The sequence below is a fragment of the Saimiri boliviensis genome, chromosome 10 (assembly GCF_048565385.1).
Source record: "Saimiri boliviensis isolate mSaiBol1 chromosome 10, mSaiBol1.pri, whole genome shotgun sequence".
NCBI classification, from domain to species: Eukaryota; Metazoa; Chordata; class Mammalia; order Primates; family Cebidae; genus Saimiri; species Saimiri boliviensis.
The window spans coordinates 8,109,093-8,127,241 of record NC_133458.1 but is presented as its reverse complement, the minus strand read 5'-3'; the positions used below and the strand labels follow the sequence as shown (position 1 = coordinate 8,127,241).

The 18,149-nt window shown below is 58.0% G+C and overlaps 1 protein-coding gene across 4 annotated transcripts in view; it reads right to left on the bottom strand.

Annotated features, from left to right (window-relative positions):
• Window positions 1-15,225, bottom strand: part of KCNH2 (potassium voltage-gated channel subfamily H member 2) — a 34,125-nt gene extending 18,900 nt beyond the window's left edge. The window contains exons 1-2 of one of the 4 annotated variants that reach the window (XM_074378918.1): window positions 15,134-15,225; window positions 10,889-11,119 (exon numbers count right to left, since the gene is read on the bottom strand). In XM_074378918.1, the coding sequence (XP_074235019.1) occupies window positions 10,889-11,018 (130 nt within the window). In that variant the 5' untranslated portion in view covers window positions 11,019-11,119; window positions 15,134-15,225. Of the gene's footprint in view, window positions 1-10,888; window positions 11,120-11,205; window positions 11,302-11,772; window positions 12,670-14,008; window positions 14,523-15,133 lie in introns of those variants that run through there. The other 3 variants (XM_039472952.2, XM_074378916.1, XM_074378917.1) reach the window with 3 other exon arrangements.
• Between the last annotated feature and the right edge of the window lie 2,924 nt (window positions 15,226-18,149).

The window sequence follows — 18,149 nt, the reverse complement described above, 5'->3', positions numbered from 1 at the left end:
CACCTCTGGGCGACCCTGGCCTAGGTCCGGCCCCACTTGGAGCCACACTTGGCTGTGGCAGGGACAGGCCTTATCTCCCATGTCAGCATCAGGTGGTGAGGAGAAGGCTGCAGATGGCCCTGAGAGGCCTTGGGCAACATCATGGGGTCAGAATCTCCGTGCGCTCCTCTGTAAATGAGGTGTCATCACAGCTTCTTCCCAGGCGGCTCCACCCAGGCCTCTGCAAATCACTGAACACATCCATGCACAGGAAGCATTGAGCCACCATGACCAACAAGACACCAGGTGCCTGCCTGCGGTGACCCCCTCCCCCATCCAACAGGACCCCAGCTCGGTACACAGGGCAAAAAGGAGGAAAAGAGAGCAAGCCAGACAGGCAGAGGAGCCCCGGGGAGCCGAGTCACTCTCCCCAGCCATCGGCGGTCCTGTGCTAACTCTCTTCTGCTGTGGCTGTGGGCAGGTCACCCACCTCCCTGAGCGTCAGGCTCCCTGCGGGTACTGTGGGGACAAGTGATTCCTGCACTGGATGCCAGATGAGATGACAGATGGCTTTGCGGAAGCATCCAGAGCTCGAACAAGGCGGGGTGCTGGTTCCCTGCAGGGAAGGTGACCTCAGGGAAGCAGCCATCCTCACCCTGGTTGCCTCCCTGCCTCGCTTGAAGCTGAAGGAGCTGTGCCCAGGACAGGCCCAAAGTCACGCTGAGGGCAGGGGGCTGGGGCTCCAGTCCGCCTGTCCGCCCCAGGCAGAGAGGCTGTCTCCGGAGCAGCAGCCCAGGGCTGTGCAGTGTCAGGTTATATTTAGCCTGGTGGCGGCGACAGGAAGATGCAGCAGGAGCCGCTCCTGGCAGGGGGCCACCGTGACACTAACACAGCTCTCATGGGCAGCCAGGGGCCTAGGAAAGGCCAGGAACATTGCAGGCCCAGGGGACAGATTTAGGGAGCCCAAGAGGCCAGTCAGTGAATGAGAGAGAGGCAGAGAGACAGAGATGGTGTGGGTGTGCGTGTGTGTGCGCGTGTGCATGTGCATGTGTGTGCGTGTGTGTGTGTGTGTGTGAGTAAGAGAGAGAGAGACCAATCCTAAGCTCCTGCCTCCAGGAGCTGGGAAATGCAGGGCAAGGTTGAGGGGTCCTAAGCTCAGACCCTGACCCCACAGAAACGGCATCCCCAGAGAGGCTCCACCAGCCCTTCCAGCCTGAGACCCAGCCAGCAATCTATGGGATCATTTATAGGGTCCTGGGGGCCTCTGTAGTCATCTAGACCCATCCAAACCCACTGCGTGTGGCATGCCTGAACCACCTCTGCCCTGGACCACAGTAATGGCCTTGGGAGAAGAGCTCTGTATAGAGAGGCTCTGGAGCCCAGCTCTGCCCCTCGGGGAGGTGCCTGAATGGGAAGTCCCACCCCCTGCCCTCCTGCTGAGAAGCCCTGGAAAGGTGAAACAAGGGCAGGCTGATGCCAGGAAGCAGCTCTCCAGGGCTTCCTGCACCGGTGCCTGAGTCCCCTGCAGTTGCGCCCCAGCCTCAGCCTTTCCCTCCCGCTCCCCGTGGTCCCCACTCCACTTCCCTCCAACTCCTCCTCACCTTCTAGAACCCCCACCTCCGGAAAGCTCTCCTTGACTGCTCCATCTGACCCACATGGACTCTGCCCTTGGACCATTCTTCCAAGTCAATTCCCTCGTCTAGAAGGCCACTGTACACTGGCCGGGCTTCCCGGAGCCCTGAGGCCAGGGAAGGACCGGCAGTTGCAGAAGGACCAAGGGTGGACTCAGGGGTGGCGATCTGAACTCATGACAGGTGGGGACAGGCCACGTTCCCACCCTCTCAGCTCTCCTCCAGAGCCAGGGGCACAGCCCACACTTTCACCACTGAATTTGCCCATTTCGAGCTGTGGTGTCCTCCAGCCTGAGTCTAGGCAGCCAACAGAGCAACCATGGGAATTGGAATTACTGTGCCTTTTGATGAAGCAAAATTCAACCTGGTCATCAGTTTCACAGAGGCTGATTACCCAGGACCCCAAGAGGGGGATGAAAAGCAGGAACTGCACAAGGTGTGAGACTTCTGAGCCTCAGTCCCCTTCAGCCCCCACTTCACTGTGAGCCCACACACAGCTGGCCACAGGGCAGCGAAGGTGCACACAGCTGCCACTGGCCACCAGGGGATACTGGGGTCTCCTCCAGTGAGTGGTCTGTAGGCTTCTAAGTCTGTGCTCTGTCTTAGCACCCAGCATCCACCAGAGAGCCTGGTAAAGCCTTGACAAAGTCCTGTCTCAATTCCAGCTCTGCCGTGGGTCACAGCTTAAACCAAGGGTTATAATTACACACACACACACACACACACACACACACACACACACACGACACTGTGAAGCAGCAACGAACAAACATGAGTGCCAATGAAAAGCCCCCGAAAAGTCAAGTGGAACATTCGAGCATCAAGACACACCACAATGATCCAAACATAAACAGCAAAAGCTGGCATCGTTTGCAGATGATGAGGTCACCTGCCTACAGACCCCCAAGAAATCAACAGGTAAACAATTAGAACTAGTTAGATCAGAGAGTGCAGCAAGGCTGCGAGATACAAGATTGGCCTGCAAAAATATAAAGCATTTCTCTACACAAGCAATCAGAAAACATAGTCAAAAACAATACGTCTTTTACAATAGCAACAAGACCTCTGAAGTATCTAGAAATTGACCAAGAAGGCACAAGAACCCTGTTGCAGCCAGGGAGACAGGAAACAAAATTTTAAACCAGCAAAAACACACAGAATTGATCTGGTAAACGGAGAGACAAACCAGGCTCTTGAGTGGGACAGATATAAAGATATCAGTTCTCTCCCAATTAATCTATATTCCAATCAAGAATCTAGTGGGTATTTTCTTTCTAGGAATTCAATAAACTTTCTCTAAAGTTTATGAAGAAGGGAGTCCGGGCGCAGTGGCTCATGCCTGTAATCCCAGCACTTTGGAAGGCCGAGGCGGAGGATTACCTGAGGTCAGGAGTTCAAGACCAGCCTGGCCAACATGGTGAAACCCCATCTCTACTAAAAGTACAAAAATTAGCTGGGTGTGGTGCTGCACGCCTGTAGTCCCAGCTACTCAGGAGGCTGAGACGGGAGAATCACTTGAGCCCAAGACATGGAGGTTGCAGTGAGCCGAAATCATGCCACTGCACTCCAGCCTGAGCAACAGAGCAAGATTCCATCTCAAAATAAAGTTTGTGAAAAAGAAGGGAGATCCACAGATAGCTATGTCAGCCTTTAAAAGATAGGATGTGGCACATAAACACCATGGAATACTATGCAGCCATAAAAAATGATGAGTTCATGTCCTTTGCAGGGACATGGATGAACCTGGAAACCATCATTCTCAGCAAACTGACACAAGAGCAGAAAATCAAACATCACATGTTCTCACTCATAGGCGGGTGTTTAACAATGAGAACACATGGACACAGGGAGGGGAGCACTACACACTGGGGTCTGTTGGGGGGAAATAGGGGAGGGACGGGGCGGGTGGGGAGTTGGGGAGAGAGAGCATGGGGAGAAATGTCAGATACAGGTGAAGGGGAGGAAGGCAGCAAATCACACTGCCACATGTGTACCTATGCAACAATCTTGCATGTTCTTCACAGGTACCCCAAAACCTAAAATGCAATTTAAAAAAAAACAGGATGAAGAGAGAGGATTCCCCTCAGCAGATGCTAAGGCATACAGAAGTCTATAGGTTTTTGTTAAGCTAGTATCAAAGCAAGAGCCGGTAAATAAATATTTGGAACAGAACAGAGAGCACAGGGACAGACCCACGGCTATGTGGGAGATTAACCTGATAAAGGCTCTCCTACAATTCAGTGGAAAGAACAGACTGTTTACTAGATGCCTTGGGAAAGCTGGCACGTTACATGGAAAAAATAAAACTCAATCCCTACTTGACACCACATACAAGGTAGGCTCAGGATGGATTATAGACCTCACTGAGAATGGTAAAACAATTAAGAGAACAGAAGAAGAAGAAAATGAAGACCCTCTGCAGCCTGAGAAGGGTGAAGAATTTCTTCAAGAGAACACCAAAAGTGCAAACAAAACTAAAAATCCATGAAGTTGTTTGCATCAGAATTAAGTATCTTTGTTGGATACATTGAAGAGAGACTGAATGGGAGACGATATTTGCCATATCTCTTTCCAGTTCAACAAAGAATTTAAATCGGGAATACACTGAATGCTTAACAGTATGCATTTGTATTTCTAGAGTACACAAGCAACTCCTGCAAGTCAACAAGGACAAAAGGCAGTGACACCAAAATTAAAATGAGCCAAGGGCATAAGCAGGCAATTCACAGGAAAGTAAACCCAAGAGGCTACCAGGCCTAAGGGATGCTCAGACTCAGTAGAAATCAAAGGAACGCCAATTAAAGCAACGAGAATCGCTGTCACCTCTTAGATTGGCAAAATCTAGAAAGGTAGGGAATGTCGAGAGTGGTGGAGATACGGGGGTACGGGAATCTGCACCTCTGAGAAGGAGGGTGATGACAGGCATGGCAGTACTTAGTTAAGTGTCCACATGTCTCACGATCCAGCAATTCCACTCCTGGGCGTGTATCTCCCAGACATCCTCACCCAAGTCCAGAAAGGACCATATCCAAGGATACTCACTACAGCCTCATTGATGGTGGCTGGGAGTTGGAGACATTCTGGGGTCCCTCCCTGGGAGAGTGGGCGGGTGAAACATGGTGGCCACATGCCACAGAATCCGTGGCTACAGACTAGATGTCGAACAGCAACCCAGCAGGACTTAAAGCAGATTCCCAAGTAAGAAAAGCGAACACCAAAATACAACATATAGCACAATATCATTTACATAAATTAAATCTATATGCATATATCCAGACAAAATACACATTTGCAAGAACATATGCAAGCAACACATTCCCAGTAAGTACATTTGAACGCTTGCCTGTGGGGAGGGTAATGAGACTAGAGAGTGAGATAAAAGGAAAAAGAAAAAAATAAAATGAAAGAGAAAGGAAAAAGCAATAACACAAACGCTGTGGTTTCACTTATTTGGGGGAACAGGCAGGACCCGGGGCCAGCAGCAGCCTGGGAGGAGGGAGGGGGAGAGGCAGGCAGGGTACAGGGTGAGGCGGGGTGCACCATAGCAGCCGGGGTGCGGAGGCCCTGGGTCAGGCTCATTTCCCACGATTGCAACAGCACAGAGCTGCAGCCACTTAGGTGACGCCCAGCTTCATGGTGAGCAGAATGAGCTCTGGCACTGCATGCTGCTTTGTGGGTGTCTGTCATCTCATTCCAGGAACACCCTCACACCCCAAAGTGCATCAGGGACAGGTGCTATGATCCCACTCAGCAAACGAGGAATGGAGGCTGGCAAACTCCAGCTAGAATCCAAGTTTCCTGAGGCCCTGAGCCCATCATGCCCCAGAAGCGCTCTCTGGGCGCAAGAGAGCAGCCACACTGGCACTGCACACTGGGCAGGGAGGGGACAGCTGAGCTCAGGTTCCCACTCTGGCACCCGCCAGCTGGGTAAACTTGGGCTAGTGCCTCAGCCTTTCTAAGCAAGAGCTTCCCTCCTGTGAAGTGGCAGAGAGAAATCCTACCTTTCACAGGACCACGAGGACCACCTGCGGTAAAGCACGGTTCCCCCATTTGCAAACTGTAAAGTGCAGTCACAACAATAAAAGTTGTGCCGCTGGGCAGGTGGCATCACCCCCACCTCAGCTGCGCTCTCTGCGGCAGCTCTAAGACTCTGTCCCCCTACCCCATCCTCCTCACTCCACCTCTGAGGGTGAAAAGGCTGGGAGCCCCCAGATGCTCCTGTGCCCCAGTGTCCTCCACACGAAGCAAGGCTAGAGGACTCCCAGACACAGCAAGTCTGTAACCAAGCTGGAAACTGCTGCCAAGTCACCTGATCCCAGGAAAGGCTCCTGCCCACCCTGTTCATTCATTCTTTCAACAAACATGTGCCGAGCTCCCGCTGTGCACCAAGCACGCAGATACAACAGAGAACGAAGCAGATGGGCTGCTCTCCCGCCTCGTGGAGCTGGCGACCTAGTCAGGGGAGCTGGACGGGAAACCTCCTCCGGCACTGAGACCTCATCCAGGACTGTGGGAGGCGGCGGGTCAAGGGGAAGACGCTGCCTGGCTCCTAAGGTGCTTCTCATTCTAGATAAGCGCCCAAAAAGGAGAGGGATTCATCTGAGGCCAACCACAGGCCATAGCAGAGAGATCTTTATGGGCCCCAAGACATGGAGGGGACTTTAGGGGAGCCCCACCCTGCATTCATCACCTGTCCCAGCATGCCTCCCTCCTCTGCTGACCCTCCTGCCCATGTTGGGAGGGAAGTTCTGTTAAACTCCCTCACACTAAAGGGTTAAATACTTTCTCTATACGGGGAGGGGGCAATGAGAGAGAATGTGTTTCTAAAGAAAAAGGAGCATTCTAAATGCAGAAGTTCTCTAAGGGAGGAGTTTCAGGAACCCTTCTTGGAACCTTGAAAATCATGCCACCCAGGAAGCCACCTCTGGGCAGAAAAGAGGCCCGGTCTCCCCCCATCTCACAACCCCAAGCTGGCCCTTCTGCTGCCCCACGGCTCCCCTCCCCAGAGCCCAAGGCCACCGTCAAACTCTGCTCCCATCCAGACAGCTCTTCACAAATATTTACATAGCTCCTCTCCGGGGGCTGCAGAAGACGCAACACGGAGAAGCTGCCCTCCGACGCTCTCCAGACTCCAGGACGGGTCGAGGAGTAGACAGCACCCTTCAATCGTGTCATGCCTGCCTCACCCATGGAATGGGACTGGGAAAGGAAGACCCCAGCCCCAGCAGAGGAGGATAGCTGGCCCCAGCTCAGGAATGATCCCTGTGGAGCCCCTCCAACAGGCCTCTGATCCAGCTGGAAAAGGGAAGCGTGGTGCGCAAGTGCTGCAGGGCAAGAGGCAACTGGCTCAGAGGCAGGGCCCCCACAGACCCCTGCGCCCCCACCAACCCCTCTGCCCCCACAGACCCCTGCGCCCCCACCTGGCAGCCTGCAGGTTCGCCTACTCAGCCCTGTCTCCAGGCTCACCAGGACTTGGCCAGGATAGTAATACCCCTGTCCCCAAGATGAAGGGCGCTCCCCTGATAGCTTCAGTCCCACAGGAAAAGTGCTCACGTGTCTAAGCCCCATCCTCCTCTGGGATCACTCTGCTCTGCCTCCTGTCTCAAGGAGACAAAACCCACTTACGCACCAATCCCTGTCCCACCCGCCTTCCCAGCCTCAAGGCTTCCCTTCCAGGAAAAGCTTCTTGCATCCCCAGCTCAGGCCTAGGGGGCTGAAAAGAAGCAGAGTGGGTATCTGAGCTGGGGAGGGGTCAGCCATGAGGGAGGAGGCGAGGCGTCGTTGAAGACAGGACATACGGCCTTGGGGGATGTACACGGGAAGGAGGCCCAGAAGAGTGGGGCTCATCACAGGAGGTACTGAGGGTTTCAAGGCAGTCTGAGGTCTGAGGACTGCAGGAATATCAGGAAGGCTGGGGTCTGAGGCCCAGGACAGAAGCGGGTGGGTGTGAGGGCCACCCTGGGCACAGTGCACTGGGGAGCAGACCTGGATGGCAGGTACCCACCCCCTCCCCACAGCCACAGCATCAGCTGTGGCAGTGGGGACCCTCTGACCCTGTTACCATGGCAACCGGCCTGTAGCTGGAGTGGAGAAGCCAATAGACTCTTCTGCAGAGACACCCCCATCCCCACCCACGCACAAGCTCCCGGGGACACAGGGACATCGAGCCAGGCCAGTCGGAGGTATGAGCAGCCAGACAGAGCCTTCCACATAGGGGCTCTGAGGGGCAGTGGGGGCACTGGGGACGAGGGAGAGAGGCAAGGAGGAAGGCTCCGGGGGTGCTGAGGCGAGGGAGGAAGAGAGGCAGAGGCATCAGGGAGGAGATAAGGACCAAGGGACAGAGAGGCAGCCAGGCAGGCAGGAGACAAAGGCAGGGAGATGTGGGGAGCGGGAGAGGACGCGCGCAGTCAGGCTGGCTGAGCACGGCGGCAGGAAGGCAGGGAGCAGAGGCAGGAACAACGAAGAGCAGAAAAGATGCAGGGGACAGAGAGACAGGACTCTGTGAGGTCTGGCAGAGGAGGAGCCACAGCCCCCATGGTGATGTGAGAGCACAGGTGTGGACCCAGCCGGCACCTGCTGCCTGGGGTGCCTCCCCAGGGCCCTGTGGGGATGTTACCACCAGCCAGCCTCACACCACTGGGCTCTGCCCCCAATTCCACCTTCATCCCAGGCCTGATTTCAAGGGGCAGTGAGTCCCAGGGACCTCGTGTCTCTCCTTCAGCCCACACTCCCCCAATCTAGCCTCCCCACCTCCCAGCAACTAAATAATGGGGCTGTCTGGCTCCAGGCCCTGACACTGCGCAGAGCAAGGCTAGAGGCACCAACACAGCACAGCTGTCCACGGTGGCGCCTGCCAGTAGAAGGCTCCACCTCCTGCCCCGCTCCCCACTCCCTGGGGCTGGCTCGGGCAGAGACCCTGAGAAAGGCCTGGACGGAAACAAGGGGTGGCACAGGCATTCCTCACCTCTGCCTCCCTACGGGCCCATGTGTGAGTACACACACAGGCATGCACACACACAGCCCAGTCCGGGCCCAGGATCACTGGAAAGACTGAGTGTTTCAAGGCAGAAGCAGCAGAGGCTGAGGAAATCTGTCTGCATCACCCCAGGCCTAGAATGCCAGGATACACGGGGTCCTAGGTGGCCAAGGGCCAGGCCAGCCTGTTGGCCACCAGGAGACACCTGAGCCCCATGGAAACTGGGTGGAAGTGCAGAAGGGGACAGGCGGAGATGGCTGGCGCAAGGTTTTCTGGGTCACAGCACCATTTGGAGTCGTAACCTGGAGAGGCGACAAGTCTGAACTTGGGCAGGGGATCTGGGTTCTAATCCCACTCCCTCCACTAATTCACTGGTCATCAGACCTCTGCTTGAAGAAGGAGGAAGCTCCTTCTGCCTGCAACTCGAGCGAGCTGGATGAGGTGATCCCACAATAACTCCTGTGCAGAAGGGGGCCCATGGCCCTCCTCTCCCAAAGGGTCCAGCCTAGGCCAGGAGGGAGGACCCTCCACCTAAGAGCACTCCACATATATCACAGCCAAAGCAAAGAGCCCTCAGACCCTGCTGCCAAGAGGCCAAATCCCCAGCACAGCTACATCTGCAGTGGGACTGGCACCGTGTTTACAGGGCACGGCCCATTGCAGGCACTGTCTGTGAACGCTCAGCACCCTTGTGAGGGTCCAAAGTGAGGCACATCATCCCAGAAGTAGAAACAGGCTCAGGGAAGGCCACCAACTTGTCCAAGAGTGTATCATTTCTGGCACTGTCTTAGATGCAAACCCAGGACTTACAGGTTCGTATTCTTCTTGTTACACCTGTGGTCGAGATAGCATACAGCATACAGACAGACCTCTAATTACCTGGTTTCATTCTCAACATATGACAGACAAAACAGAGCAGACAGAGCTCGTCCCAACTCTGCTATTTTCTAGCTGTGTGACTGTGGGGAAGGTTGCTTAACTTCTCTGAACTTCAGTTTCTTCATCCACAAAATGAAGACAATGGTAGTGTCTACCTCCCTGGGTTGGGAAGAGTGCATGAGATAAGAGAGGTAAAACATTTGGTCCAGTGTCTTGCCCCTAAAATCCAGCCACTGCCTTCAGGGTTTGAGTCTAGTCTCACAGCCCCTGCCTCCTGCCAGTCAGAACCCTGATTTGCTGTGAGAAAACCTTCCACAGGGTGCAGGGACGGTGCCCCCTCTAGTGTCATCCAATGATGCCACAGAATGTGCATGCCTGCAGAAGTGTGGCCTGCAGGATGCAGGGCTTTGCAGGGCCACCCCGGCCAACCCTGAGCACAGGGGACTGAAACATGGGGCTGGCTGGCCTGGTCCCACACAAGAAGCAGAGCGTGCTCACTGTCTACAGCAGACAAACCCCCTGAAGGCAGGAGCCTCTTCTGTCCTGCCCATCTCCAAGAGCCTAGTGCTTGCCAGGCTCACGGGGGTTGAGTAAATGCTTACCGGACACACGCTGGGAAGCAGCAAGGTTTGCACGTGTTCTAGAGCTGCCTCTGCAGCCAGATTCTGCCTGCTAGACCCCAGCCCTCCCGCTCTGCCCGCCCTGAGCAGAGCCCACCCCAACAGGGCAGTCTCCTTTCGGGAGCAGCCCCACCCCAGGATCTGTTTATCCGCTCTCCGGAAGCCCAGAGCAGCTGTGCTGGGGGAGGCGGTGGCTGAGCAAAGACACCTGGCGCAGGAGAGGGTGGCAGGGTGTGGCGCTAGACCGCTGAGACAAAGGGAACTGAGGTTGCGGGGAGAGGCACTCACCTCCCCCAGGTGCTGCTGAAGTGCAGGGCAGGACGGGGGCAGCAGAGAGAGCCAGAATCCTGCAGCCCTCCTTGGCCTCTCCCTCCGTGACATCTCCCAGACCTGTCACCTGGCAGCAACTGTCCTAAGGTAGCTAGGGGCCTGTGGCCGGAGGTCAGCGCCCAACCGCCAGCCTGACTTTTACCTCTATCCCCGCACGCACCTGCCCTCCCAGCTCGGTCTAACTCAAGTCCAACTTGCTCTAGGTGCCCACACCTGCCCAGGGAAAAAGAAACCAGAAGCACCAGACCCACAGCCTAGCAACTCCTTTGCCCCCTTGAAAACCATCTCAGCAGAGCGAGGTGCAGGCACCAGAACTGCGCCTCCCACCTGGCACACCGCAGGGTCCCCGCCGGCGCCACTCCCCTACAGAACCCCGTCCGGGCTCGGGCCGTTCTCCAGCTGCCCCCACAGCCCCGCGCGCCTTGCCCTCTTGACCCCGCCCCTCGCCGTGCCCCGCCCCGGCCCGCGCCTACCATCTTTCCGGTAGAAGGCGATCTCCACTTTGCGCTCCTCGGCGCCCAGCAGTGCCTGCGCGATCTGCGCGGCAGCGCGGCGCTGCGTGCGCGGCCCGTGCAGGAAGTCGCAGGTGCAGGGTCGCTGCATCACCTCGGCCCGCGAGTAGCCGCACAGCTCGCAGAAGCCGTCGTTGCAGTAGATGACCGCGCAATTCTCCACCCGAGCGTTGGCGATGATGAACTTGCGGCCTGCGGGAGGGGCAGGGAGGAGCGGGCGCGTGAGCGGGGACCCCAGCCTCGGGGACTCCCAGCCCTTCCCCACATTCTCCACTCACACTTAGCCGCCCGGGGACTGCCCGCCACAGGAAGCTTGGCCGAGACTGGGGTCCCCAGCAGGGGGCGAACGCAGCGGTGCGTGTGCCCAGACACAGGTGCTGTGGCAGGGCCTGACCGCGCGGAGCGCGCCCCCTCCTCCTCCTGGCCCGCGGGCTGGCTGCATGGCTTCCCCCGGGCAGGTTGCCAGCAGCCCGCCGCCCCCTCCGTACCCGAGGCTGAGGCCAGCCTGGCGGGTGTCAGCAACGCGTGTCAGCAGCCGCGGCGGAGGGATAAACACTGGGCCTAGAGAGGGAGCCTGGGAAAGGCCAGAGATGGCGGCCAGGATTCCCTTTGCATGGGCTCTCTGGATTCTGCTTTTAATTTCCCTGCTCTCCAAGCTGGGGGGGGGGGGGGGGGCGCTCCCTGAGCCACTCATTGTCCTGAGGCTCCCTAGGAAATCACTCCCCAATTATCTGAGGATCCCACCAGGTCAGTATCCTCTGGGACTTATGCAGCCCCTCCAAGGGCAGTCAGGAGCTGAGGGGTGGTTGTGCCAGAGAGGATCAGGGAAGTAACCCGTTGAACACCTGGGACGCTGCATCTCATTTGGTACTCTGACAACCCCATCATTATCCTCCTTTTATAGATGAAGAAATCAAGGCTCCAGAGAAGTTCGGCACCATGCCCAGGTCTTGCAGCTTGTAAATGACAGGGCCAGCTTTTGAACCTTGGTCTGGCAGAGGCAGAGGAAAAAGCTGAGGGTCACAGGCAGAAGCCAAGGTCATAGGAAGCAAAGACAGGGAATGGCAGCTCCAAACCCTGGAAACACCTGGAGCCTGGGAGGGGCCTGAGACATTCGCACCACTTGTAGGAATAGACCCAAGCCAGGGGAGCTGCTCCAGGGATGTGAAGCCTTCCTCACGTCAAGGATGAGCACCCCCATGGTTCCATTTCGGCCACACTTGGCTCCCCGACTCCAGGCCTGCCCCAAGAGCCAGGCTGGCGAGTGAGCGGCAAGCAGGCAGCAGCCTCACTTATGCCAGGCAAGACGCTCCTGGGATAAGAGCTTTTTATAAACAGAAGTTTCCGGCCACTTTGGCCTTTAATGCTGGGGATTTTAGTAGCAGTTGGAATTCTCCCCCTCCCCTCCTTAGCAGGCACAGCCCTCAGGCTGCAGCCCTAGGCAATCCTATGTGCAAGGCCGGGCTGCTGCAGGGCACCCTGAGGCAGGACGAGGCAGGTGGGACTTGCCTCCTCCCACCTTTCTCAGCTCTCCCTTCCTGGCCCCCAGGAAGTTGCTTTTTGGAACAGGGTCATCTTCTGGTCAGTTCCCAAGGCCCCCCAGACCTCCCAGGCAGCCATCAATTCCAGGAGTCAGGGCTTGCTGTCACCTGAAAAGTCCCCCAAACTCAGCCTCCAGCTCTGCAGCAGCCCAAGGCAGCCCAGAGGCCCAGCCACACACCCCAGCTTCTTAGAAGAAAAACCACCCCTTGTCCTCACTCCCAGGCCTGGGAGAAAAAAGCAAGTTTCTTCGAAGGCATACCCCACCCCCCCACACACACACCCTTCGATGAGATCCTGGAATACAGGAATGGGACAGAAGGCCTGCCCCACACCCCCATAGACCTGGAAACTGAGACCCAAAGAAGGAAGAGTCACTCAAGGTCACACGGCAGTCAGTGGCAAAGGTGGGGCTAGAAGCCAGCACCCTCCCACACCCATCCCAGCCTCCCCCTGATCCCCCCCACAGCCTCCCCCTGGGCCCGCCCCTGCTTCTCCAGGAGGCCCTCAACCAGTGTCACTGTCTCCACCCCCTCAGGATCATCTTGTTCCTCCGCTTCACACAATACTGACCATTGCACTGACCCCTCCTTCCTCCCACCACCGTTACAAGCACACGTTGTCCTGTGCTCACAGGGTCATAGGCAAGGAATGTCATCCTCTCCCAACTCCCAGGGCCCTTGGCAGTCACACCCACTGTGGCTCATGCAGCCTTAGGGACAGGCACATGAATGCTACTTGGGTGCAAACCCACAGCCAGGACATTTGCCTACCGTGGGACCCTTCTAGAAGCCTCCCTACCAGGCCAGCATTGGGAATGCTGTAGTCCCAGTCCCCATAAGGGAATTAGGTGACAGTGTCCAGAGCAGGAAAACTCACAACTTGGGGGTACAACAGGGAGCTGGTTATCCTCAAAGCCCAGCTCTTGCTCCAGGACGCCCTGTCTCTACAGGGCCCAAAAGCTCGCAGCCTTGTCAAAGGTACCTCCCCACCGCCCATCCAGGGTCTAACTCATGGGTGACACATGGGCTCAGGGTCATGCACACACACTCAACAGCAGATTACGGGCTGACCCTGCATCCTCGGCTTTCCAGTCCTTCAGGCACCACATAGTCAAGATGGGCAAGATCAGTGTGCGCGCCGGACTCTAGGCATCCCAGGGTGTGGGTCATACACACTCTTATGGCCTTGCACCCACACGCCCCCATCCACGTCCAGGCACCCAGAGTTGGGAACACCTGCACACTCCCATCCCACATCCCTTCCCTGCACACTCAGCGTGTCGCACACATTCTCCGATCCTAAAAGCCTGAGCTTAGCTTCCCGCCGCAAGCCTCAACCCCAAGCCCTTTGCCCGGAGCCCACGGCCCCGGAGCACCAAGAGTTGCCCCCGCAGCCCCCCACCAGAGCCTGGGGCCCACCAGGCCCCATTGAGTCGCACTTGGCGTTGCACACGGCCCGGGCACGCCCCCCCATCCACACTCGAAAGAGCTCGGCCCGCCCCCAGAGCCCCCTCCCCGCCCAGCCCCCTCCCCCACTCACTCTGGCCCTCGAACTTGCGGATGATGGTGTCCAGGAAGGTGTTCTGCGGCGCGACGTGGCCCCTCCGCACCGGCATCCTGAGCCCATGGGCGGGCCGGGCGAGCCCCCACCCACCCCGGCCCGGCCCGGCCCAGCACTAGGCTTCGGGTGGCCCGGCCGGGCCGTGGTCCCAGCACCCCGCAGCCAAGCCGAGCACGGGCGGGGCCGAGACTGGACTGCGGGCGCCGGGTCCTCGCTCGGCTCCCGGCTCCCCGCTCCGAACCGCGGGCCGGGCCTGGAGCCGCCTGAGCGCCAGCCGCCTGCCGCCGGCACACCTGTCTCCCGGCCCCCGCCGAGCCGCGGGGCCCGCTCCGCCGCGTCCCCGCGCTGCGCTCTGCCCGCCCGAGCGCCTGGCTCCCGGCTCCCGCCTGCCGCCGCGCCGACAGCCGCTCCGGCGCCCGCGGCTCGGGCAGCGCCTGCGGCTCGGCCCGGCCGCGGAAGGGTTAATGGGGCGCGCGCCCCTCCGGCTCCGGCCCCCGCCTCCCGGCCCCCTCCCGCCTGCCGCGCGCCCGCAGCGCCGCCCTCTCCCCGCCACCCCGCGCGCCCGCCTTTCCCATTGGCTGAGCCGCGCCGAGTGCTCCCCCCGCGCCAGCCCCTGGCTCTGCCAGGGAGCCCCTGGGATTCGCGCGCCCCAAAGAGGGGGAAGGGACCCTTAGGCTGGGGAAACCGTGAGGACAGGTGCCACGGCCGGCTTGGAGGCGGCCGGGAGGAAGGGATTCCACCCCCCCCCCCAGATTAGCGGCTAAGAAACCTGATTTGAAGGGAAACGGCGGGTCCTTCCGCCCTGGTGCCCCACCACGCCGAGCACCGGCTTGGTACACACAGCGTGCGCTCAGTGCCTACTGTGGGTGACCGGGTCAAGGCCTGGGCCCTGCGAAGACGAGCCTGGGGTCAAGGGAGACCCAGGAAATAGGAAGAGCAAGACAATCTGGAGGCCCCAGATCAGCAGAGATTTGAAATAGGGAGGGTAAAATTTAGGAGGGGCACGCCCCCTGCCCCAACACACACACACACACACACACACACACACACACACACACACGGAGCCCTCTCCGGGGCTCTGCAGGACTCTGCAGGGGAACGTACAGAGAGGGACATTCTGACAGCACTTGCGGCCTCCTAGCTCCAGGATCAAAGAGAGGCCCCTGAGCGCGAGGTTCCAGTCGGGGGAATCCCCCTGTGCGAGCGGCCCGCCTTCCGCCGGCAGCACGGGGCCAGTCTTGCAGGCCCAATAGGCAGGCTCAGGGCCCTGCGGCTGCGGCCACGGCCCAGCCCCTCCGAAAGCCCCGGCCTAGCCTCAGGCCCCTCCCCCCGCCAGCTGGCTCGCTCCAGCTGCGGCTCCCTTATTTAGGCAAGGAGGCCTGGGGATGCTCAAGGGCAGGCGGGTGTCTGCCCGCCGCCTGCTCATCGCCTGCATGGGTCTGAGTGAGGGTCTCGGGGCGCAGTGTCCTCGGACTTAGCAGTCAAGCAGGGCCCCGGGAAGGCCAGGGCGGGGAGGCGAGTGTTGACAGCTGAGTGGGCGGGCGGGGAGGGAGGAGTCGCAGCTGAACAGCCGAGGGTCCCCTCCCTGCAGCCCGATCAGAGACCTGTCTAGATGGATGGGGCCATGTGGGGGCTCCTGAGGGCTTGCAGCTGCCTCTGTCCTTGGAGCAGGGGCTGGGTCTTGACACCAGCCAGAGCCATTCTGGCTTGTGGGGGGAGGGGAAGAACAAAGAGCAGGGACGGAATCGGAGTCCCGAAGGAGGAAGGCAAAGAAAGAACCGTACTGGTGAGACCACCCCTCCCAGACTCTCACCTTCCACCCAAGAACAAAAAGATGCAAACACTGGGGCCAAATGGGGCCACTGGCCAGCAGATGACACTCTTTTTTATTTGCTGGTGGGTGGGCAGTGACTCAGGGAGGCAGCCAGTGGGAGAGAAGGAGGTGGCTCCACCAGCTGATGCTAAAAAAGTCCAGAGGCTCTTGCCTGTGCAGTTATTCCTTAGGCCCTCCCCACTGCCAGCAGCTTCCTCACTCACCCCCCACGGGGCCCAGGGCCTTCCACGGCACAGGCTATCCCTCCTTGGTGACTTGGCACCAGGTGCATCAACACATCTGGGTTCCAGGTAGAACCCACTCCATGACTGGCCCAGCCCCCGCCCCACCCCACGGCCACCCCTGGCTGCTGGGTTGCCTCCCATGAGTCCAGGATGATTCATGTGTAAGTGAAACGTCCTCCCCTCCAGGCCAGGGCATGGAGAGAAAGTCAGCAAAGGCCAGCAGCTGAGAATGAGCATGAAAGAGTGAGAAGGGAAAGGGACATCTGTAGCCTCCCCTCTCTCCAGACCAAGGGAGAGGGAGAGCCAGGCCCTGAAGGGAAGGCGCTACTCATCTGAGCTGGCCAGCTGTCCTCCACTCCTGTGCTCATGCTGCTGGGGCAGGCCTCTGCTCCTATCCCAAAGGGAAGACAAAGGAGTCAGAGGGGCCCTTCCTCCTCCCAAACAGAGCGGAGCCCAGGTGCAGGTAGCCCTCCTTCTGTGCAGAGGCAAGAAGAGAGCTGCTCCCTCAGGCTGTGGAGAGCCAGATCTCTCCCTCTCTCCCCCAACCCCATTCGACACACTGAGAAGTCAAAGCCGAATGTAGATTTCTGACTTCCTTGGAGGCTCAGGGTAGAGCCTGAAGGCAGACCCACTTAGCCGCCCCCACAGTCAAGAACTGAGCTGAGGAAGAGAAGCTGTGAGAGGGGGCAAGCTCTCCCCAAAGCAACGTTTCTGGGCCTTCAGATGAGCTGATGGAGAAGCCCCCACTGCCATCAACTTCCCACCTCTGCTACCCCCAGATCTGGGACAAAGAGAAAAGTGCCCAACCCTAATACCAAGAGCTGGGCTGTTAAGCCTCTAGAACCTGCCCCACCCCCGTCGCAGCTCCAAGAGCCGTGTAAGAAACCATTCCTGGGAAGAGCTCTCCCGCACCCTGTCTGTGACTGAGGGAAGAGAGAGCTACAGTGAGATATCCAGGCTCCTCCCAGCTCCCAGAAAGAGACAATTTAGAGAGAAAAGTCTGCAGAAAGCATCCTGCCCACCCTGCTCTCTTGCTCCTGCTCAGACCCAGAGCATGGAGCCAGGACATCCTGGAAGGAAAAAGAGAAATGGAAGCCCGCCCTGCCAGAGGTCCCCCAAGGAGCAGACCAGACTAGACACCACCAAAGCCAGGCCCAAGAGAGCCTGGGGTCCCCACGGAGGACTGGGAAGCAACTCCAGTCAGCTGACACAGGAGAGGCAGCTCACAGAGCTGTGGTTCCTGGGAACCGCTGGGGGAGGAAGAGCAGCTTGAGCAGTCCCTCGATGCCTGAACACGGTGGGGCTTTTTGTTTTTCTGTGCAACTGGATTCCCAGAATAGAGACATTTTCAGATACGAACTGGAGTTGAAAGAGGAAAGAAAGAAAACAGCATGTCTCCCCTCCAGAAGTGGATGATCAGGGCTTATTGATAGAAAGAAGGGAAGTCGGGAGGAAAGAAAGAAGGAAGAAAGAAAGGAAGGAAGGAACCCGCCTGAAACTCCTCGCCAGGAGCCAGGGCTTTCTTCACTCATCACCCTCTGCGGCTCCACATGTAACAATCCCGCCAACCCCTGGCCCATTCCAAGGTCTTCTCCAGAAAACCTGATCTCTACCTTTGGCGGGACATTTTCCCTGCCTTTGTGGTGTCAAAAGAAGCAAATAAGGCCCTGGAGACTAGGATTCGGGAGACCTGACTTCTAATTCTGGTTCTGCTACTAGTTACATCAACAAGTGTTTACTGGGGGCTTTCTAAGTACTGGGCCCTGTGCCAGACACTGCTGGGGGACAAGAGGGATAAGCCAGGAACCCTCCTCCAGGGATTCACAGTCTAGTGAGTTTTGAGGGAGACGGTGGGCAGACAGAATCTGCAGTCTGCAGTCAGCGCTGTGGGATTACGAGGAGGTGTCAGTTAATTTCAACTGAAGGAGTCTTGGAGGGCCTTGCCAGGGAAGATTTCAGAGCAGGCCCTTGAAGGTTGGAGATGAGGCAGGGCAGAAGCATTGCAGACAGAAGAAACAACATAAAGACATAAAGACTGGAGAATGGCAATTGGGTCTGGGGA